General features: G+C 42.7%; 1 protein-coding gene across 1 annotated transcript in view; it reads left to right on the forward strand.

The window, feature by feature from the left end:
- BANP (BTG3 associated nuclear protein) overlaps nt 1–22,522 on the forward strand; it is a 115,446-nt gene that overhangs the window by 24,352 nt on the left and 68,572 nt on the right. The window contains exons 5-7 of the mRNA XM_088172120.1: nt 2,025–2,147; nt 4,500–4,675; nt 14,031–14,270. Of these exons, the coding sequence (XP_088028246.1) occupies nt 2,025–2,147; nt 4,500–4,675; nt 14,031–14,270 (539 nt within the window). The remainder of the gene's footprint in view (nt 1–2,024; nt 2,148–4,499; nt 4,676–14,030; nt 14,271–22,522) is intronic.

Here is a 22,522-nt window from a genome sequence, read left to right on the forward strand (position 1 = left end):
GAAACAGAAGTGATTGCAAGGGAGATGGTGATAAAGAGCAGTGTCTGAAAGGAAGTGTAAAATACTTGAACATTTTAAACTGTGGGTTGTGAGAAGTTCCAGGAGAGCTGTTTGGATAATTTGGGAAATGTAAGAACACACACACACACACACCTTGCTGCTGGCCTGGGAGCTGCCAGCACTGCCACATCTCCCTGTTTTATCAAGTGCTGGGTGGGGTTTTTAAATGTTTGAGGCAGAGAAGAGAAAAGGAAATTGGCTTTTTTAAAAACTAAAAATGTGTGGGCTTTTCCCCTTGAACAAGTGTCTGGAAGTGCCCTAAATCCTGATTCTCCAGAGAATAACAGGAAAGCAACAGGACTTTTCTTTTCTTTTCTTTTCTTTTCTTTTCTTTTCTTTTCTTTTCTTTTCTTTTCTTTTCTTTTCTTTTCTTTTCTTTTCTTTTCTTTTCTTTTCTTTTCTTTTCTTTTCTTTTCTTTTCTTTTCTTTTCTTTTCTTTTCTTTCTTTCTTTCTTTCTTTCTTTCTCTCTTTCTCTCTTTCTCTCTTTCTCTCTTTCTCTTTCTTTCTTTCTTTCTCTTTCTCTCTCTCTCTCTTTCTCTCTTTCTTTTTTTTTTCTTTCTTTCCCTCTCTCTTTCTCTTTCTTTCTGTCTGTCTTTCTGTCTGTCTTTCATTCTTCCCAAATTCTGAGCTCCACGTGCACACGAGGAGCTCTGGCAGAGCCTGCACTGCTCTGGGATGAGCCAAACATCTCCCAGAGCTCCCCAGGTTTGCACTCCAGTGATCCCTGCATTCCCTGAGGATTCCCATCTGTTCCAAGCAGCACATGCAGTCCCTGGCAGAGGGAGGCAGGGCATTGGAGCTTGGGGTTTTTGGAGCCAAAAAAATCTGGGGTCAAGCATTTTATTTGTGCCAAAACTGGGATGCATTCATCGTGAGCTCCATGACAGGGCCTTATCTTTCCTTGATGGATAATTTGGCACTTCAGGCTTCCACAGACACGTGAATGTCCAAATGTGTGCTCTGCTACAGCTGAAGGAAACACACTTGCTGTCACCAGATTGGCTTAATTTGTGTTTCAGCAATTAGCCAAGGGAAAATAAATGATCCCCAGTCACGTTTGGGATGTTGGAGCAGTGAAAACAAGAGTGAGCTGTTTACTGTGGGGAACTAAACCACTCCTTCAGTTCTCCCTGAGCACAGCAGGAACAGTTGAAGTCTCAAATCCAGCCCTGGGAATATTGAGTGGTGGTGTGGCAGTAATGTGAATAATCCCTGCAAACACCCCAGGTGCTAATCTGAATGTGGTGACAGTTGTTTATTTCAGATTTCCTTTTGCAGTCCAGTGGAAACTTAGCCTGTCTCGAGTTTGCCTTCTCCATTGTCCTCAGGAGTGACAAGAGAAGCTTTTTCTGGTTTCTCACACAGGAAATGATTTTGGTGTTTGGTTTGGGGATTTTTAGGGTGTGAAATGCACACAAGAAGTAGTTTAGTCTTGTTTTTATTCAGTCACAGTCTGGTCCTGTTTGCTCTGATGCTTCTTGTGCTGCACATCTCCCCACCCTGGAGGACAACACATGCCCTTTAACCATGCTCAAACATCCACTTTTGCAATAAATCCTTTCAGATTCTTTTTTCCTAGGAATTACCCTATTGAAGCTGGTGCATGACCATGTAAATTGGCCTTTGCAAATACTCAGATTCTCCCAGAATTTGGTGGAGCTGTGATTTACAGACTTCCCCCTGTGTGTCCTGAATTGATGAATTCCTTATTGCTTCCCCAGGGGTCGTGGACTTTGATACAATCCCATTGGAGCCATCCATCCTCTGGAAAAATCAGAGTCCTGGAGGTGGTGCAGGTGTCAGACTCGATGGATTGCCAGGATCAGCAATGTCAGGAGAGGGACGAGGCCCAGAGGCCTCCCTGGATTACTTAAACCAGAAACCTCTCCATGGATTATTTATAAGCTTTGCTCTTTTACATTCCCATTCCCTCTGTGATTATTTTTGGGGGTTTTTTTTGCAGTGTTGTCCCTCAGACCACGGTGATCCTCAACAACGACCGGCAGAATTCCATCGTGGCCAAGATGGTGGGGCAGGAGGAGCCACTGAGCAGAGCAGCAGATTCCCTGGAAAACATCCTCAGCAAGTGAGTAACAATCCCTGGAAAACATCCTCAGCAAGTGAGTAACAATCCCTGGAAAACATCCTCAGCAAGTGAGTAACAATCCCTGGAAAACATCCTCAGTGAGGGAGTAACAATCCCTGCAAAACATCCTCAGTGAGGGAGTAACATTCCCTGGAAAACATTCTCAGCAAGTGAATAATATTCCCTAGAAAACATCCTCAGTGAGTGAATAATATTCCCTAGAAAACATCCTCAGTGAGTAACAATCCCTGGAAAACATCCTCAGTAACAATCCCTGGAATCCTCCCTCATTCCCTCCTTGGGCAGGGCCACTTTTCAATTTGAGGAGAAAACTGAGGAATGCTCGAGGTAATAATGAAGGAAAGATTGAGCTGGGTTCTCTTGGAGAGAATATCCTGGAGGAGCTGGGATTATCTCAGGGTTGAGTTCAAGAAGGATTTCCCATAGCTGTGGATTTTTACTCAGATGCACAATCCCTTGGGGGCATGCCAAAATCCTGTATTTAACCAGCAACTGAACAAGGATATCTTGGAATTTTAAACAAGCAGGCCTAGGGATTCTGCCACCCCAAATCCTCCATCTTGTCCCATCCCTATTACTATATTATAAAAACCTCAAATTTAAAACTCTTCACCATTTGAAATCTCACACTTCTATTTAACTGCACACCCATGATTTTAACTCCATCACTCAAATTTAGAAGCCTTCTCCAAGGGCTCATGTCAAAAGCAGTGTTCTCCAAGGGGTCAGAGCCAGGAAGCACAAAAAGCTCAAAAATCCCAGGTTTCTCTGCTGGAAAGGAGAAGGATTTGACAGGAAGGTCTCACAGATAAGTTTGTATAACAGAAAGATTTTTGAATGTAGAATCTGAAGAAGAAATAGAAATGAGAGCAAGTTTTATGTAGAAGAAAAGAATTGCTGGGCCAGTGTGGCTGGATAAACCAAAAGGTAAAATGAGTTGGAAGAGGTTTTTAGGACTCAGAGCAATGGATTAATCCACCTCAAACAAAAGATGATTTTACCAAGCAAAAAGATTCTCACAGGCAAACAAAAATGGCAATATTGCAAGTAGATAAAAGATCTCTGAATTCTCCACTGCAAGAAAACCGAAGAACAACTTCTAGCTTAAATTGTAATTTTGTGATTGGAAAATAGTAACATGAATATGGCAATGTTGGTAGTTACAATTGGCCATAGAAAATGATGTAATCCAGAGGAGTTAATTTTTGTAACTGCTTTTTTGCATTGCTTTTTGTAGCTTTTTTTGGTAGCATTTTTTAATTTTTTACATATTTTAACCTATTTTTGTATGGTAGCTAGGGACATAAGGCAGCCACAAGCCCTACCTTAGGTTAAGTACCTGATAATGAGTAGAGACAGGATTTATTATTTCATAACACATCAATTAACACCTGATTTGGACCAATTTACTGGATTTGTCCAAGGTGGATGGGCCACCTTTACTTAACCCAGAAAAGGAACTTATATTATTTATATATGTCTGAAAAAGAGTAGAAGTATTGATTGGTTGTCATGTATTACAATGTTCTGTAAAGAAAATTATACAATGCCTTGTAACCAGAATTAGAGTGGCTTCAGACAAACCTCCAGCTGTGGCTGAAAAAGCTGTGGGCTGGGTTCTGTCACCCACAACTTGTCAATTGCTGCATCATTTGGATACAATAAACAGTATTTAAATAATAAATAAATTGCTGGATCACTGGATACAACTAACAGCATTTAAAATAATAAATAAATTGCTGTATCACTGGATACAACTAACAGTTTTTAAAATAATAAATAAATTGCTGTATCACCTGGATATAACAAACAGCTTTTAAAATAATAAATAAATTGCTGTATCACTCGATACAACTAACAGTTTTAAAAATAATAAATAAATTGCTGTATCACTCGATACAACTAACACTTTTAAAAGAAATAAATTGCTGTATCACCTGGATACAATAATCAGCATTTTAAAGAGCCCCCTGGAGCCCTGTGAAATATCATTTTACACTGCCATCTAAGACCTTTTGTTTACTGAGAGCATTTCAAACTCGTTCTGCTTCCTTAATAACGTGTCTGCTTCTTCTAAAACTTACACTCCTCAAGTAACTTAACATCCGAACTTCCACCTTTACCTTACGTAACCTAACGTACTTCAAGCCATCCAAAAGTTTGAATTTTCAATCTGTGCCCTTGGAGTTGTGTCTGAAAAGCCCAGAGGAGCCCGGTGCGCTGCTGGCAGCAGCAGCAGCAGCAGCAGCAGCAGCAGCAGCAGAGCGCTCCGTGTGCCTGCTTTGGGCTGTGTCCTTTGTCACCCCATGGAGCCCGTGTCGCTCCCCGCAGCGCCGTGCCGGCTCGCCGCCAGAACACCATCGTGGTGAAGGTGCCCGGCCACGACGACAGCCACAACGAGGACGGCGAGAGCGGCTCCGAGGCCAGCGACTCCGTGTCCAACAGCGGCCAGGTGGGCAGCCAGAGCATCGGCAACAACGTCACCCTCATCACCCTCAACTCCGAAGGTACTCGCGGGTGTGTGTGTGTGTGTGCTGAGAAAGGCAGGAGCCTCTTTTTAAAATGGAGAGTGTAAACACCCACCCTCCAAATTGTTATAATTCTGAAATTAAAGAGCTCTCAGGCAACAGTTGAAACAGTTCTTTACTAGGAAAATTCCAATAGCAATCCAGAATCCCAGAGAACAAACCCAGAGCAGGGGCAGAGGGAGAATCCAAGGTGCCCCCGTCAGTCAGGCAGGGTTGGTGCAGTCCCATTCCATGGTGGCTGCATCCTCCTGCAGTGACAGATGTGGTTCTGCTGGAGCAGGGCTCCTGCACAAGGTGCAGTTTTCCTCCAAAGCTGCAGGGATGATGTGCAAGGCTCTGGTTTTCCTCTGGGATCCAGTGGGAAAAGGCTGCTCTGCTGTTCCAAATCTCCCCTTTGATCTGGGTAGGAAATGCTCGGCTCCTGCCCTGGCTGGAGCATCTCCCCATGGGATGATGGAATTTGATCAGCCCTGCCCTGGGACTGCACGGCCATGGACAGGAGAGATCTCCTGGAGGGAGGATGGGCTGTGGGCAAGATAAAGAACACTGCAACAGCTGGGTGAACAGCTGGAACATGAACAGCAGAGATCCCCACAGAGATCAGGATCACTGCCACAGCTGGGTGAACAGATGGTGACAAAATCCAGACTCCTGGTCACATCCCATATTGCAACCCAAGACAGTGTGGTGACAAGGGGACGCTTGGAATTCCTTAAGTCTGATATTTTAGTGTAGTCCTGCTATTCTGTCAGGCCTGGAGATCAAATATCCTGAAGGCCTCATAGTGTGAGGCTGGAACACCCTGAGCTGTTTATGTCCTCTCTAGGAGACATCCTGTAAATTTGGGATTTGGCCCATCCAGGGGGGAATTCCTTGGGACAGGGACAGGAGCAGAGGGAACGGCCTCAGGCTGGGCCAGGGCAGGCTCAGGATGGACATCAGCAGGAATTTCCCCATGGAAAGGGTGCTCAGGAATTGGAAGTGCCCAGGGAGGTTTGGAGTGCCCATCCCTGGAGGTGTCCCAGCAATTCCTGGATGTGACACTCAGTGCTCTGGGCTGGGGACAAGGTGGGGATTGGGCACAGGGTGAGCTCCATGATCCCAGAGCTCTTTTCCAATTTCAGTGATTCCAGAATTTTTTCTGCTCTGCCAGCTATGGCAGGAGCAAAGCTGCCAGCATCAGGAGGATGTTTGTTGTGTAATTCCTTTTCTGCCTTGGCACAGATTTGCACAGACAAACGTGATGTTTGACCCATTGATGTGCATGTGAATTCAGAACAAACACCTAATCCATTAATGTCTGCAGATCTGATTTCCCTCAGACCTCTGGAACACTCATCCATTCCAAATCTCTGAGATTGATGAATGCTTTGAGGATCAGATCAGTGACCCCCCTCCACCTGCCCTTGCCCTTGCACGGGAGGGAATTGCTAATTCACCTGCAGGGTGGCACAAATTCAATCATTAATAAAGGAAGAGATGGAGAATAACAAAGTCACAGCAGCCCTTGGCTTTCATCAGCTGGGACAGAATTCCAGGGGACTCTGAGGGGTGCAGAGGTAAAACCTGAGGGGCTGAGGATGGAGATCCCAGCCCAGTACTGAGACCAAACACCAGGACAGCTCCACTCTGTCATCCAGGCTCTGGAAAGCCAAACTAAACTGGGTTTAGAGTTGGGTTTAGTTGACATTGAGCTGGGGATATTTTCAGGATTTAGGGAGTGGATTTCTATAAATGCACTGTTTGCTCTCTGCTGGTTGATTTCATGTCATTGTGATAATTTAAAAATGAGTGGTATTGCCTTTCTATCCCTGAAAAATAATGATACAGGAGCTTTGAGCCCAGTTCCAGTAATGGTGGAGAACAAGGCTGGTTTTTTTGCTGACTGAACACTGTGACTTCATTCCATGTGGTTTTTAAAGTCCAGTTAATTTTGGCATGCATGTGTTCTTCCTGTGAGTTTTGGAGTGCAGCATTGTCTCACTTCTAACACAGCAGTGCATTGTATTTAATTGTGAACATTCTAATTAATTAAAAACAATGAGCTTTGTACAGTTCACTTATTGTGCAGAACAAAGAACAGGAAGAGAATTTTTAGTTTCACTGATACACTTTTGGAGCAGGAGAACCATTGAGTGTTATACACTAAACATGAGGAAATTTCTTTTATAGTGGTTTATTTTATAGTCGTTTATTTTATAATGGTTTATTTTATAATGGTTTATTTTATAATGGTTTATTTGGTAGTGATTTATTTTATAGTGATTTATTTTATAATGGTTGCATGGGGTGGATGTGAGGGCCCAATGTAACTTTCCCCTTCAGTTTTCACACATTGCACTTGCACCTTCAGGGTGGTAAGAGAAGGAGCAGTTTGATCTGTTCAGTTATTTTGAGATTTTCCCTGTACTTTCCAGAGTTCTTGTGCATTTTCAAAGTTCTGAAGATCCTGAATTGGATTTCTAAAATGCTGCAGCTGGTCTTTGGTGTCCTTCTTGCACAGACTTTCATTTGTGAATGAATTCTTTGGGCTTTCATAGCTCTGAAGATGTTGAATCCTGGAATGGTTTGGGTGGGAAGGGACCTAAAAGCCCATCCACTTCCAGCTCTGACACCTTCCACCATCCCAGGCTGCTCCAAGCCCTGTCCAGCCTGGCCTTGGGCACTGCCAGAGATCCAGGAGCAGCCTCAGCCTCTCTGGGAAATCCATTCCAGGGCCTCCCCACCCTCCCAGGGAGGAATTCCTTCCCAAAATCCCATTTAACCCTGGTTTGACACCATTCCCTGTGTCCTGTCCCTCCAGTTTCTGATGCAGAGAATCCCGAGTTGGAAATGGAAATGGAAATGTAAACATGAATTTTTGGAGCAGATAAGGGGAGGCTGCTCTGCCCTGGCTGTTAATTAAGGGATGAGTGATGTTTTTTCCAGAGAAAACTCCTCAGTCACGTCTTGTCTCCTCAACTTGGCATGTGCAGCAGTCATTTGATAATGGCACCATTAAACAGCACTCAGGATTTGCTTTCCAAGTGGGAATGCAAGCAGCTCTTTGTGCATGGCCCAGGCTGATCTGTGCCCAGGATTTTGCAGCCCAGGGCAGGATCAGATCTCACCCCTGGGATGAGCCCTTGCAGCTCTTTCCTGCCAAGCTGCTCAGGACAGGCACAGAGAGAGGGAGCTGAACCTTCTGTACCCTCCAAATAAATGATGTGGGGCTGATGTGGAGACACTGATGAGGCTTCAGGGCTTGTGGAAGCCAAAGAAAATTATAAAAATTGAATTGCTTTGGGGTTTTTTTTATTTTTTTTTTTCAGTTATTAGGAGCCAGCAGATGAACAAGTTTCTTGCAGGTGTCTGCCACTGGGATATTTGGAGTTAACACTGGCTCACCTCCACCCAAATATAACAAAGATATGTTAAACAAGGAAAAAAGGGCAAAATCCAAAATAGAAATCTCTGTGACACGAAACACATTTAAAAAAAACCCTTTGAGTCCATGGATTTTAACTTTCTGAATTTTATTTGGATCTTTTTTTTATCTGAACTTTTTATCTGATCACATCCTTCCATGAGTCATAAAATAAGAGACTCTATCTTGGATTTCACCAAAACTGAGGCTTATTCTTAACAAACAAGTGACCTCACTGATGTTGTGCTGTGGCTGAAGAACCTCTGAGTGCAGGGGCTGTTCCCAAAATATCTCCTGGCCCTGGATCCACAGGGGCTTGGGAGTGAGCTGGACCTGGGTCTCTCCTTCAGGGATATTCACCTGGAGATTCCTCTGGATTTAAACTGGAATAGGGCAGGGTTAGGTGGGAATACTGGGAAGGAATTCCTTCCTGTAAGGTTGGGGAGACCCTGGGATGGATTTCCCAGAGAAGAATTCCAAAAAAATCAGTAAATGTGATTTACTGTGGCTTCCCCATCCCTGGAAGGGTCCCAGGCCAGGTTGGAGGGGGCTTGGAGCAGCCTGGGACAGTGGGAGGTGCTGGGGTTGGAATTGGGTGATCTCCAATGCCCCTTCCAGCCCAAACCATTCCATCATTCTGGGAGTTTTCTTTGATGCTCACAAGGAAATGAAACCTTTCTTTACCCCACACAAGAACAGCTCTGTGTGTTGGTCCTTAGCCAGAATTCCAGAATTCCAGGATTCCAGGATTCCAGAATTCCAGGATTCCAGAATTCCCAGTGTCTGAGCTGCATTTTGTGCTGGAGCTTTTGCTGAATTTGACTTTAAAGCTCTTTAACTTTTCTTTTAGCACAGCTTTCAATCCCACTGCAGGATCTGGAGGTGAATTTACAGCCTGCTTGTCACTCCTTTCCACTTAATGACTTTTAATTAATAAAGTCAGTGCTCTGAAGTCTCTGCCAATTAATCACTGCCCCTGTGAACTTTTGCTAATTGACAGAAGCTCATTAAAAGATCACAGAACCATGGAATGGTTTGGCTTGGAAGGGACCTTGAAGCTCATCCTGTTCCAACCCTCCACATGATGCTGATGTTGAATCTTCTATACATCAGCCAAAACATTATTTAATTTCTCTAGAAATGAAGATTTATTTTTGTAGGTTAGGATTTGTTTTTTTGGGGTTTATTTTAATTTTTTAAAGATTAATTCATCTTTCTGCCTCTCTGCACCTACCAGTCTTTTGCTGCCACTGCCAACTTTGCACCCAGCCTTGAGAATAAAATAAACACAATTCCTTGCAGTGATGAGATGTGTTAATTCCAGTATTTCCTTGGGCAGGTGTTTCCTTTTGTTTTGCCTGGTTTTAAAGGAATGACTGACAGCTCCTGGGGAGAGAGAGCAGAGCCAGGCTTTGCTTTTAGGCTCCCATGTTAGACCAGGGGAGCATATCCTGATGGAAGAATGTAACAGCTCAGTGTTTATCCCATCCCTGGGTGGGAGAGCACGTCCAGAGCAGCCCCTGTCTGGTTTTTGTTCTCTTGACAGGGCTTTTCTTGCTGCTGACCCCAAATTGGCTCCTCCTGTTCCCAGAGAATTCCTGCTTTGCGTGGCACGTCCCAAACAGGGATGGGTGGTCAGCTGTGCTGGGAGATAAAAGAAATGCAGCAAAAAAAAAGAGTCCAAAGCAGCACTGAAAAGCCAACTGGGCTCAGTAGAATGGAGATAAAGGCGAGTTTTGTCATGTTGAAAAAAGAACATTGAAGAGGAAGGAGAAATTGGTGTGTGGTGGGGATGAGGCTGTGAGTGCAGAGCTGCCCTGGAAGGAGAAATGATCACTTGTGTGGTGATCTAATATTTATTTGGTGTAAAAAAGGCAAGGAATCACCTTTCCCCTCAATGGGCAGCAGGAAAATTCACACAATCAGGGAATGCCTGGGGCTGGAAGGGAGCTCTGGGGATCAGCCAGACCGAGGCAGGGACACCTGGAGCAGGTGACACAGGGACACATCCAGGTGGGATTGGGATATCCCAGACAGGGAGAGCCCACACTCCCTGTGCCAGGGCTCTGCCACCCTCCAGAAAAGGAAATTCTTCCTCAGTTAATTAAAGAAATTAAAATGAGAAGGTGTGTGCAGAACTGAGCTCCAGGTGAGTGTGTGCAGTTGTGCCTCACTGAGTTGAAGGCAGGTGTGTTCCTGGACTGTTCTCTCCTCCCCAGCTCACCTTTCCTGAGTTTTTGGAAGTTTTTGAGGAACAGCAGCAGCAGCAGCAGCAGGGTATGGCTGTGCAGTGCTGGGGTGGAGTGTGGGTTTTACAGTGCATGCTCTGAATAACTCACCCTCCCCACATTGCACCCACATCTCACCTCCAAAGCCTGATAAAACACCTAAAGAACCATTCCACGTGCATTAAAGGATGTCTGGGTGCTGGGAGCCTCCAATGATCCAGATTTAGTCAACAGTGTTTATGGATTTAATTGCTCAGAGAGAATTTTCCATCCAGTTCCCATTCTGTTTTCTCTTTCCTTTTCCATTCTCCTCCACACCACAGCAGAGCTCAGGACATTTGTGCCTCACTCACAAATGGCCCTGGGTTCCCTTTTTCCATCAGATTTTTGGGTGCCAGTCCTGTGTTTGCTCCCTGCAAAGTGCCAGATGTGTTGTCAGCCTGGCAGGAATGATGTTGATCTAAAATAAGAAATAATTCATCTTTCGTGCCCTCATGGTTAACTTCAGTCATGCTTCATGCAAAATGGTTATAAAATAAATTCCCTTTCTGTTGAAACTTTGAAAGCAGGAGGAAAATGCAAGAGATAATTTAGTGGGGGGATTGTGGTCATAGGTCAGAATAACAAGATAATGTCTTTTTTTCCAGGCTGGGAGTAATAAAAGAGCAGTTGCATGTGGTAAAAACAGTATGTTCTGGACTCTGTGCCAGCAGAAAAAAGAGAGGATTTTGCAAATTGAACGAAATCTTTGGTTCATGTAGGTTAACAATGTTTGTTAAAAACCTCTGCAGGCAAAAGGTGTTCCATAAGGAATAAAACTTCCTATATCCACCAGCAATGCTGTGATAGGCTGCAGGATAATTTATTCAGGCTTCCTAGAATTTCTTTGAAAAACGTACACACTGATCCAGAGATGTTTTTGCTTCACCAGATCTGCCCAAATTTTTCTAAGCCACTCCATTTATCTTGAGGAACAGCCTGTTGTTTTCCCTGATAATGGTAACCAGACTTGTGGTGAGGCCAGACACAGTGGCATGCAAAACAAGGCACAGCTCATCCAAACCACTTTATTTTTCAGATGGCACCTGGTACTGGGAGCAGAAATCAGGCAGTGTGACCTATCCTGGCTCAGGATAAAAAAGGAAAGGATCAAATTAAAACAAACAAAAAAAAATACAAACAATTTGCAAGTGTACAAAAACATATTCAGGACGGGGCGTGAAGTTCTGATTTCAGCAGCAAAAATTTGCTAAATACAACAACAATAAATAGTTTTCCTTGCAAGTTGTTGAATATAAGGAAGAAATTCTTGGCTGGGAGGGTGGGGAAGGTGCCCAAAGCAGCTGTGGCTGCCCCTGGCAGTGCCCAAGGCCAGGCTGGGCAGGGCTGGGAGAGCCCTGGGATGGTAGAAGGTGTCCCTGCCATGGCAGAGAGGTGGAGGAGATGATCTTTAAGGTCCCTTGCAGCCCAAACCATTCCCTGGTGGTGTGGCTCTGCTGTTGCTGATAATCTGCTGCTCTCAGTGATAAATCAGGATTGCACAATCCAACGTTTGCCTCATCCTGTCGTTACTCAGCTCTATAAACTCAGCCCTGACATGTGGGGTGACTCAACCCAAAGGTCGTGCTGGAAAAGCAGTTTGGAGTTGCTTTTATGTTATATTTTATGGAGTTCTTCTGGCTTGTAGTCAGATAAAGCCCAGTGCAGGATTTGGAATTCCAGATGTTGCTTGCTCTGGGTGCTGCTCGGTGTGAAAGGGAGATGCTGCTTGACCTGAGCTCTGCCACCTTCTCTGGGGACTGGAAGAGTTATGGAAACCAGGAATTGGGGACTTGGTCCCAAAACCCTGCCCTGAGATCACTTAAAGACAGAAAAGTCATTCATGTAATTGCAATTGAATGTTGTTCACAATAAATTCCTGTCAGTTGTACTGAGTGACCCCTCAGTCAGCAAACCTTGTTTTACTCCACAGAGTTGAGCAAACATGGAAATCAAATCCTAAAGGTCCACGGCAGTGGACACTGAAATATTGTGGAGTTTTTTCCACCCAGTTCCTATTAGCAGTGTGAGGAATTCTGGAAGTTTGGTTTATGTCTGGAATGGGGTCTCCTCCTCCATTTGAGGTGGGATTGGTCCTGAGCTCTGTTCCAGTTTCTCCTTAGTCTTGAATCCACCAAATTTTGTCATTGTCTGCACAGGTTAACTGAGAGCCTAGCATTCCTTTGAATTTAATTAATTTATTTCATTAAATCCCTAGTATTCCTTTTTTTTTTCCCCTGACAAACTGAGAAACTGGGAAAGAAATAAAAAAGCTTCTTAATATATTGAAAGTGTGTGTAGGTGGGTGTAGCTGTGCTGCTGATGGTCTTGTATTTGAATAAGAGGGAAGATGATTAGTGATTGATTAATTATCCTTCTGTTCCTTGGGAAACTGTTATTTAGAAAATAATGTAGCCAGTAAATATGAGGAAAAACCCAAATTCTGTCTGGGATCTCTGATCACATCCTAAATGATTGTCATTGCTCCATGCACTCCTTTTAAATGATGAAACAAGTTCCTGTTCACTATTGATTATAATTTATTAAATTTACAATCTTGCTTAGCCTTATTTTAATCTCATGGGTTTGGGGGTAAGGGAAAAACAAAGCTGTTGGCTGCTTGAAATTTGCTGTGCTTTGAGAATATCCCAGAGTTGCAGGGATAAATAAAAAAAACCCTTCATTTTCACTGGGCCTGGAGTGGTTTCTCAAGAAAAGAGATCTCTGGGATCGAGTTGGACACCTGGACTGGCTGCACCAGTTCCTGTGTAAACCAGAACGTGAACACCAACAATTTTTGGTGCTGTTGGGGTGAATTTGGGTTTCTGTCTCTGCTGTGATCAGTGGGGGAAGCTCAGGGGTATAGTAGGGCCCACAGCTGCTCTGTGGGTTAGAGAGGGTTAATAAACGAGGATTGTTTAGAGAAGTATTTTCTGTTAGCATGGACACCAAGAGGAGGAGAGGAGAGAAGAAGATTCTAGAGGAAAAAAAACTCCACAGCTGTGGAAAGTATTTTTAGAAAGGTCCTGGGAAGATTAGAGGTGGAGAACTTTCCACCAGTGACTGCTACGTTGACTAATTGTGACCAATAAGAAATTGTAAATTGTATGGAGGGTGTAAAAGTTGGTGCATTATTGCAATAAATGGGATATTAACCCCCTGAAGTATAGTGTGCCTTTTGAGGGTATAAAAGTTGTTGCATTATTGTAATAAATGGGATATTACCCTCCTAAAGTATAATGTGCCTTTTGAGGGTATAAATTTGGTGCATTATTGTAATAAATGGGATATTGTCCCTTGAAGCATAGTGTACCTTTTGAGGGTATAAAACTTGGTGCATTATTGTAATAAATGAGATATTAACCCCCTGAAGTATAATGTGCCTTTTGAGGGTATAAATTTGGTGCATTATTGCAATAAATGAGATATTAACCCCCTGAAGTATAATGTGCCTTTTGAGGGTATAAATTTGGTGCATTATTGCAATAAATGAGATATTAACCCCTGAAGTAAAATGTGTTTTTTGTGTGTCACGCCCCCCTATACAGCGACACACGGACACTGGGAAGCAAAGAGGGGGAAAAAGCTGCAAACTGCAGAGCTGTGCTCTGTGTGCTGGGGCTGCCTCCTTGCTGAACCTTTCCCCAAACGTGTGTTTCAGAGGATTACCCCAACGGCACGTGGCTGGGGGACGAGAACAACCCCGAGATGCGTGTGCGCTGCCCCATCACGCCCGCTGACATGCTGCACATCAGCACCAACTGCCGCACGGCCGAGAAGATGGCCCTGACCCTGCTGGATTACCTGTTCCACAGGGAGATCCAGGCCATCTCCAACCTCTCGGGACAGGGCAAGCACGGCAAGAAGCAGCTGGACCCTCTCATGATCTACGGGATTCGCTGTGAGTGACACTCCGGGGCTTTGGATGTGCAGAAACAGTTGTTAAACGTGTGTTAAATGTGTGTTAAATGTGTGTTAAATGTGTGTTAAATGTGTGTTAAATGATGTTTTCAATGATGTTTTAGGAGTGTGTTTGGTGAGTCCTGCTGGGTTTTGTTTGTGGAGATGGTTTAAGGTATTAGTGACCGATTTTCTTCTTTCTTCTCCTGCCTTCAGTCACAGTCAGGATTGAAGGTTTTTGTGTTCAGGCTCAGTTGTTTATTAATTCTTATCTGAAGTCCAGAGAGTTCTGCAGCACTTCTAGCTAACAGCTAAAAGCAAGAAAATGTTGGTAGACCTAGCTAGTTCCATGGTCTTTTAAAGCCCAACTATCCAATTAAAAACTAACATCTGAATTATTTATACTTTTGACCCAATAACCAAACACCTGTGACCTGCAGTGCAGCACCTCCAGCCAACCAAAAACTGCTGCCTAAAACTAGGAAGAAGAAGGAACAAAAAGGAAAAAAGAGACAACACCCAAGAACCTCTGTCTTGTCCCATATCTATTACTATATTCTAAAAACTCCAAATTCCAAACCCTTCACCATGTGACACCACACACTTTTATTCTAATTACACACCAATGATTTTAACTCCATCACTCGAATTTGGAAGCCTTTTCCAAGGCCCCAAATCAAAAGCAGTGTTCTCCAGGAGGGTCAGTGTAGAAAGTTTAAAACTCCCAGGCTTCTGGGTTCCAATTTAAGAGTGTGTTTGATGTGAGTGTAGTAAATATTGTAGAAATAATAAGGAACACGAATTTCGATACTGTTCAAGTGCTGAAACCAGCACGGTCTCAACCTTTGTTTTTGACTTCCCATTTCTGTCTCTTTTTACAAAAGACTTGCTGAGATTGTGATGGGAAAAGTTGGCAATCTCAGGATCATAAAATCTGGATTCACAGCAGGAATGCTGATGGATTTCTGTCTGCTCCACTTGCACCAGTCTTTGGATTATTTAAGCTGTGATGGAGCTGTGAACTGATATTATTTGTGTTAAAGGCACGGTATTTGTTAATTTAAAAGGAATCAAATGTGGTTTCATAGAGAACAAAGGCACAGCCACTGGTTTGAAATGAGAAGAGGAATCTGGACGTGAGCATCGTGTTCTGGTGTGGCCACTTCCACTGAACACACTGAGCACAGCCAAGTGTGTTCCCTGTGCTTTATTTCCAAGAAACCAGCAGAACCAGGATTTTGGGAGAAGTTTTTCCTGCCAGGTGGTGGTTGAGCACTGGAATGAGGGAATGAGCACAGCCCTGAGGCTGCCAGAGCTCCAGGAGTGTTTGGACAACACTCTCAGGGACAACTGGGGGGGTCTGGGCAGGCCCAGGGGTGATCCCTGAGCTGGATCCCAATAAACCAGGAGGTCTTGTTGTTACAAGATTCTCTATAATGATATTTTGTGTAGGTCACCAGTAGATCTGGAGTGGCAATGATTTGTTCTTCTGGTGAGTTTTGTATGGAATTGGAGATTTGAAACTCCAGGTAAGGCTTAAGAGCAGGGCAGCAAGGGATTATTTGGGCAAGTGTGATAATTGGTGATGGCAGGAAACACTTTGCTGTTATCTGCTGTTGTTTCCAGTGGTTTTCAGGCTATTTTTGGGGCAATTGAAAACCAAGTCTAAGCCACTCAGGTGGCTGCATTAGGGCAATTTTTCCTTCATTATTTGCCTGAAGCAGGAGACTTCAGACTTCTTTTACAAACACATTCAATACGTGTTTTTAAGAGAGATGGTAATTCAAATTAATGCTGATCTCCAAAGCCTTTTTGTCTGCTGATCTCATCAGTGTCAACGATGCTGTTTTTAAAACATGGATTTTGGTTAAGAGCTTTTAGAAACACGAAGAAATGGATCTTGCTCCAGTTTGAAAGCAATTCCCAGGCAGTTCTTTTCCCATCCCTTAAATGTGAGAGCACAAATCACACGGGTCAGTTTGTATCTGGTTGTGGAGGAAGATGAGATGTTTGCCAGTGTGAGCATGGGGAAGGAATGTGTCCATGTGACCAAGTGCTCAAGCTGGGGATTATGTCATTTCTGTGAGGCATTCTGACCATGAAAAAATCAGATTATGGAAGTGATCCCTGCAGCTGGAGAAGGTCTGGAATGGCACAGATGTGAGAGCAGGGGATCATGAGCAGCCATCAGTGTTTGGTGGCACGAGCACGGTTTGGGATCCAGGGATCTGAAACAACTTCATTCCTTCCTACTGCTGGCTGCTGTCTTGTTTTCTTTTTGGGAGCCAGGCCATAAAAAACTAGGGATTTCTGGAAAAAAAAATAGACCCTGTGTGGATCTGGCCAGAGGCTTTGGGCTGTGAAATGTTGATACTTCTGAGGATTTGCTACCAGCAAGGACAAAGAGTCCTGTGGCAACCAGTGAAGAAAACACAGGGGAACTTGATGGAGCAGCAAATGTAACACAGTGAGAAGAGTGGTCCAGAAATGATGATTTCACTTAATAACCTCATATGGCATCCCTGGGAGTAATTAAGTGGGAGTGGAGCTGGATTCCAGCAGCCTGGTGAGGAATGTTGGAGCACTCAGATCTCGAGGATGGGATGGTGCCCATGCTCAGTCCAGTGGCAGAACCCCTGAGCTGCTGTGTGCCATGATTCCATGATTGATTCCATGATTGATTCCATGATTGATTCCATGATTAATTCCATGATTCATTCCATGATTGATTCCATGATTAATTCCATGATTGATTCCATGATTGATTCCATGATTGATTCCATGATTCCATGATTGATTCCATGATTGATTCCATGATTGATTCCATGATTCCATGATTGATTCCATGATTAATTCCATGATTGATTCCATAATTCCATGATTGATTCCATGATTGATTCCATGATTAATTCCATGATTAATTCCATGATTGATTCCATGATTGATTCCATGATTCCATGATTGATTCCATGATTCCATGATTGATTCCATGATTAATTCCATGATTGATTCCATGATTCCATGATTGATTCCATGATTAATTCCATGATTGATTCCATGATTGATTCCATGATTGACTCCATGATTCCATGATTCCATGATTGATTCCATGATTCCATGATTGATTCCATGATTGATTCCATGATTCCATGACTGACTCCATGATTCCATCCCTGCATTCCCTGCCATCCCAAATCCCCTTGCCCAGTCCACACCCAGCTGGTTTTTCATCCCTGAAGTGTTCTCCCAGAAAATCACCCCAGGCCTGAGTTTCCTTGGCAGGGGAATCTCTCAGTGCTGGTCCCCACATTGATGACTTAATTCAATCAGAAATGAAAAATCCAATGTCATCAGCCTGGCCCGTGCCAATCACAGCCAGAGGAGCCCAAGGAAATAGAAAGGATTTTATTTTTCTTGCAGTTTGTCAGTGGAAAGATATTCCATCCTTTTTTTTTTTTTTTTTTTTTTCTATAAGAAAAACACCAAGCAAATCTGTATTTAATAGAGCAAGTATTTTGTGTAATATGCAGAAAGTATAGAAAATGAAGAGATGTGTGTTTATTAAAAAATTCTTGATGCTCTGCACAAGGTTGACCACAAGAAGAGAGGAAAGTTTATCTTTGGAAGTTTAAATTTTCACTTGTGGTAGGAATTTGCTTGTGGAGTGGCAGTGGTACTGAGGAGAGGTTTTGGGCAAAAAACCAGAATGATTTAAACCCAATCTCTGTCATTAAATAGCTCATTACCTCAGCCCTGCTAAAAATGGAGACTTTTGCTGGTGAAATACAATCCAAGAACATCCCCAGTTGTAATTTTCTTTGCCTAACAGAAAACACAGGTTTAGCTCTTTGGAGATTTTACAGCAATTTCCACGAGCGAGTTGGAAGAAAAAGATTCCCAAATTCAGAATTTTGCAGTTATAAGAAATGGTGTAATAGAAAAGATGATTTTTTTTTTTTTTTTTTCCATGGCATGCTGGAAAAAATGGAGAGGGGGATTTGTGAAGCTCAGAAAAGAAAATTTATCAGTAGTTCTTATTCTTCAAAATGAAAATAAAATAGCATTAGTTGCTTATAATACAGATTTATATGCACACATATTTTATATATTTTATATATTATTATGTATAACTTTGTGTATTATTACAAGCCTCTTGCTCTGCACGTGGGTTTTTGCAGATCCTCACCAATCATTTTTCCACTTTTTTTTTTTTTTTTTTTTTTGGTGAATTCTGGTTAATTATTCCAAGAGGATGAAGATCAGAATCTGCAAATTTGATGCAGAATTGGTGGTTGGCTGGAGGAAGGAGCTCCATGAACTGCATGAAGGGGACCCTGTGCCCTTGTGTTATTGGACCCCAAAATTCCCATTTTGGCTCCAGACAGCACCTGCTGCTCAGGGAAGGATTTATTCACATGGAAATAATTCTATTTTAGGGACAGGATTGTTGCTGAAAAATAATTAAAAAAAAATTAAAAAAAACCCATAAATTCCCCCACCCAAAGCCTGCAGTGCTCACAGAGGGGAGGAAACTGGGGGGGAAAAATTTGGGGTGAATTTTCCCATTTCCCTTTAATTTCACCCAGAACATGTCCCTGCCTTTTAACCCCATCAAACAAAGTGTTGGCTGAGAACCCCTCATGCTAAAATCTGATTTTTAACTCTGAATGATTCATCTTCTGCTTGAAATCCCAAAGAAATTCACTTTTTTAGACCCAAAAACCAAGCAAGAAATCCCTCATCAAAGCTTGGTGCTCCTGACATCGAAATATTTTCTAAATAATAAAAGAAATATTTTCTAAATAATAAAAGCATAAAAGATTTCTTCCACAGGGATGGGAGCTCTGCTCCTGCTGCAGGAGTTGAAGGATGCAATGGAAATTAAATGCAATTAATTCATTAATTCTTGAATGAAAATGGAATTAAACACTGGCTCTGCTTCCCAAAAATGCACAGAGCAGCTCTGGGGCAGCTTCATGGGAAACACTTTGGGCTGGCAGTGGGATGAGGTGATGGATGGAGAAATAAAAAGAAATAGAAAAAAAAAAGATATATAAATATAAAATCAAGATATAAATATAATATATAGATAGTAAAATACAAAAAATAGAAATACAAATACAAATATATAAATATACATATAAATACAAATATAAATATACATATAAATGTTAAAATACAAACATTAAATTTACTATATGAATATAGGTAGAAAATGAATATAAAATAGAAATATATTAAATACAAAAATATAAATATAAATATAAATATAAATATAAATATAAATATAAATATAAATATAAATATAAATATAAATATAAATATAAATATAAATATAAATATAAATATAAATATTCCTGCCCACAGCCCAGGCAGGTCGAAGTTGCCACTGGTGGTGTGGAAAACGTGTGGGGAGCTCAGCACTGCTGAGGAAAATTTATATGTATATTTATAGGAAAATTTCTATTTATAAGAAAATTTATATTTCTAGTATATTTATATGATTATTTCTAGGAATATTTCTATTTTATGATCCATGGCAGGGCCACCTTCCACCATGCCAGCCCCCATGTCCCAGCTGGCCTTGGGCACTGCAGGGATCCAGGAGCAGCCAGGGGACAATTCCTGTCCCTTGTGTCCTGTCCCTAAAGATTTTGGGAATCATTTCTGGCCAGCTCCTGTCTCCCTTCAGGTGCTCTAAACAAACTTTGCAGTTACTGAGGCCATGCATTAGAAATGCAGAATATTTATATAAATAAATAAATTATATATATATATTAATCAATGTTTTCTATTCTTTTACTTTCCCACTTCCAAAAGCCTTTTTTTATTACTGCATTTTTATTAACTCTACCAATTTTTCCTTTTTTTTGTCTTATTTCCTTCCTAATGTTTAGATGCTTTTCTGGTGTATTTTCTTTGTCTTCCTTTCATTGGCTGTTTGTAATTTTGGGTTTCTCGTGGCTCATTTCTGAATATCCCACAGGTCAGTGGCTGTTGGGATATGGAATAAAAATCCCCAGGTTTCAAATGGTGACACCTTCATTCTGCAACCTCAACATCAGCACCTGCAGAGATGCATCCAAACCTTGGGATCCAGCTGGACACTGCTGGAGAACCTGAAAAAAAAAAAAAAAAAAAAATCACCCAAATTCTCATTTTTGTGCCTTTAAAGTTTCATCAGCACCAGAAAGGGATGGGTTTGTGTGATTTGGATATTGGGAATCGTTTTAGGGTGTCAGGGATGGATTCTCTGGGGGTTTGGGACAGCTCAGGAATTTTCAGAGCATCCTGAGCTGCTGTCCCCAGCCCTGGTTTGTGTCTGATGGATGAGCTCATCCTCTGCTCCCTGCAAACACTTTGTGCCAACATTTTCTTCTCCCAGGCTGTAGTTTTTTTGGGGAAGTAAAGCCTGATTTTAGACCCTTCCCGTGGTGTTATCACAGAATGCTGGAATTGTTTTGTTTGGAAAGGCCAGGAGCCAGCCCCTGGATGGGCAGGGACACTCTGCTCCAGCCCAGCCTGCTCGGGTCACACACGGGGGGACATTTCTGTGCATGGCTCAGGGGCAGGACAGCTTTTATTGGAGGTGCAGGGGTTGGCTTGGCCCGGTTCTGCAGCAGATGAGGGGATCTGGGCAGGCCCTGCTGTGTTGGAAAAATGGAAATTGAGAGTTTGGAACTTTCTGTGCTGATCCCCCAAAAAAACACTGAGCCGAGGAGAAGACTTCCAAAATGGAATGATCCAACTGAAATCACTGGTGTGGAGTTTGAATAGAAGTGTGTAATAAACATCACACGGGGAAGGGCTTGGAATTTGGGGTTTTAGAATACAGCAATATATAAAGGGCAAGATGGAGGTATTAGGACAGAAATTTTCTTTCTTCTTCACCTTCTTCTTCATGAGTCTGGGTTGTGCTTTTTTATTTTCTAGAAAATGCTGCACTGCGGGTCACTGGGTCAAAAGTAAAATAATTTAGGTGTTAGTTTTTTAATTGGACAATTAAGCCTGAAAAGACCTTGTAATGAGAGAGATACATCCCAATTTCAGCATTTTTAGCTTGTTAGCTGGAAGTGCTGCAGCACTCACTGTAACACAGATAAGAATTAATAAACATCTGAGTCCAAACATGAAATTCCATCTCTCGTGCTTCTAATCCTGGCTCTGGCAGAAGAAGAAGAAGAAAAAAAAAAAAAGAATTTCAAGAAGTGATACAGTGATGTCCCGAGTGAGGATGGAACTCAGGACCTTCAGTGCTGAGCTCTGTGCTGGACCCTGAGCCTTGCCAGGGGCTCTGCTGTCCCTGCAGAGCTGGTGTGGCCTTAGGGACAAAACCAGGACAGGCTGCAGAGCTCTGGGACTCTGTCCTGCTCAGGAGCAAAGCCTGAGAGTTCAACACATCTTTTAAAAAAAAAGCAAGAAGTGGAAGAAATCCTTTCTGCTGGGTTTTCCTCCTCTCTGAAGAGCTTTCATTTCTGTTGCTGCTGCTCCAGCCTGGCTGCAGTTGCACAGAGCTGCTGCTTTGGGAATCAATTCCATGCTGCCACATGCAGGGCACTGATAACCCCTCTGCAGGCCAGGCAAGAAGATAATGGCAGAGCCCGTGGAGTTTATCTCAGCCCCACACTTCTCATCCATGCCATCAATGCTCTGGAACCTGGAGTTTGCTGCTTTCCTGGGCACTTCTCTTGATTTTAATTATTTTTCTGGCCAGTCCCCTGTTAATAAACTGGGAAAAAAAAAAAAAAAAAAAAAAAGAAAGGCAGCGATTTTGGGGAAAGAAAAGAAATTGTGTGTTTTCTCTTTCCTCTTCACACTTCTCTTGTTGTCCTTGCATTATACAAGTGAGGAATTCAATTTTCCAGTGCTGGAAAAGCAGCAGTGGAGGCTGTCAGTCCCCACTGATGTGTGTGATGTGCTGTCAGGCACTTGTGAGTGCTGGGCTCTCCAGAAAACACAAAATGAAAGGATGAGGTCACTCGGACCATCTGTTTGCACACTCCTTCCATCCCTCAGTGCTTTTCCCTTTTGGCCAGGCTCGGATCAAGGACGTGCTGGAGTGAGCAGGGCTGGAGAGGAGCTCTCCACAGTGGTGGGGTGGGGATGGAAAAGCAGCTTTTGCTTTTGGTTCAGGGAAAAAAAAAAAAGGGCAGGTTGGGTGGTGTGGGCTCTTTGGGAAGGTTTCTGCTGCGGTTGTTGTCTCTTGGTTTAAAAATGGGGGACAAAATAGGAATAAATGTAGGATTTAAAAAA

This window comes from Sturnus vulgaris, chromosome 12, assembly GCF_052056855.1.
Source record: "Sturnus vulgaris isolate bStuVul1 chromosome 12, bStuVul1.hap1, whole genome shotgun sequence".
NCBI lineage: Eukaryota > Metazoa > Chordata > Aves > Passeriformes > Sturnidae > Sturnus > Sturnus vulgaris.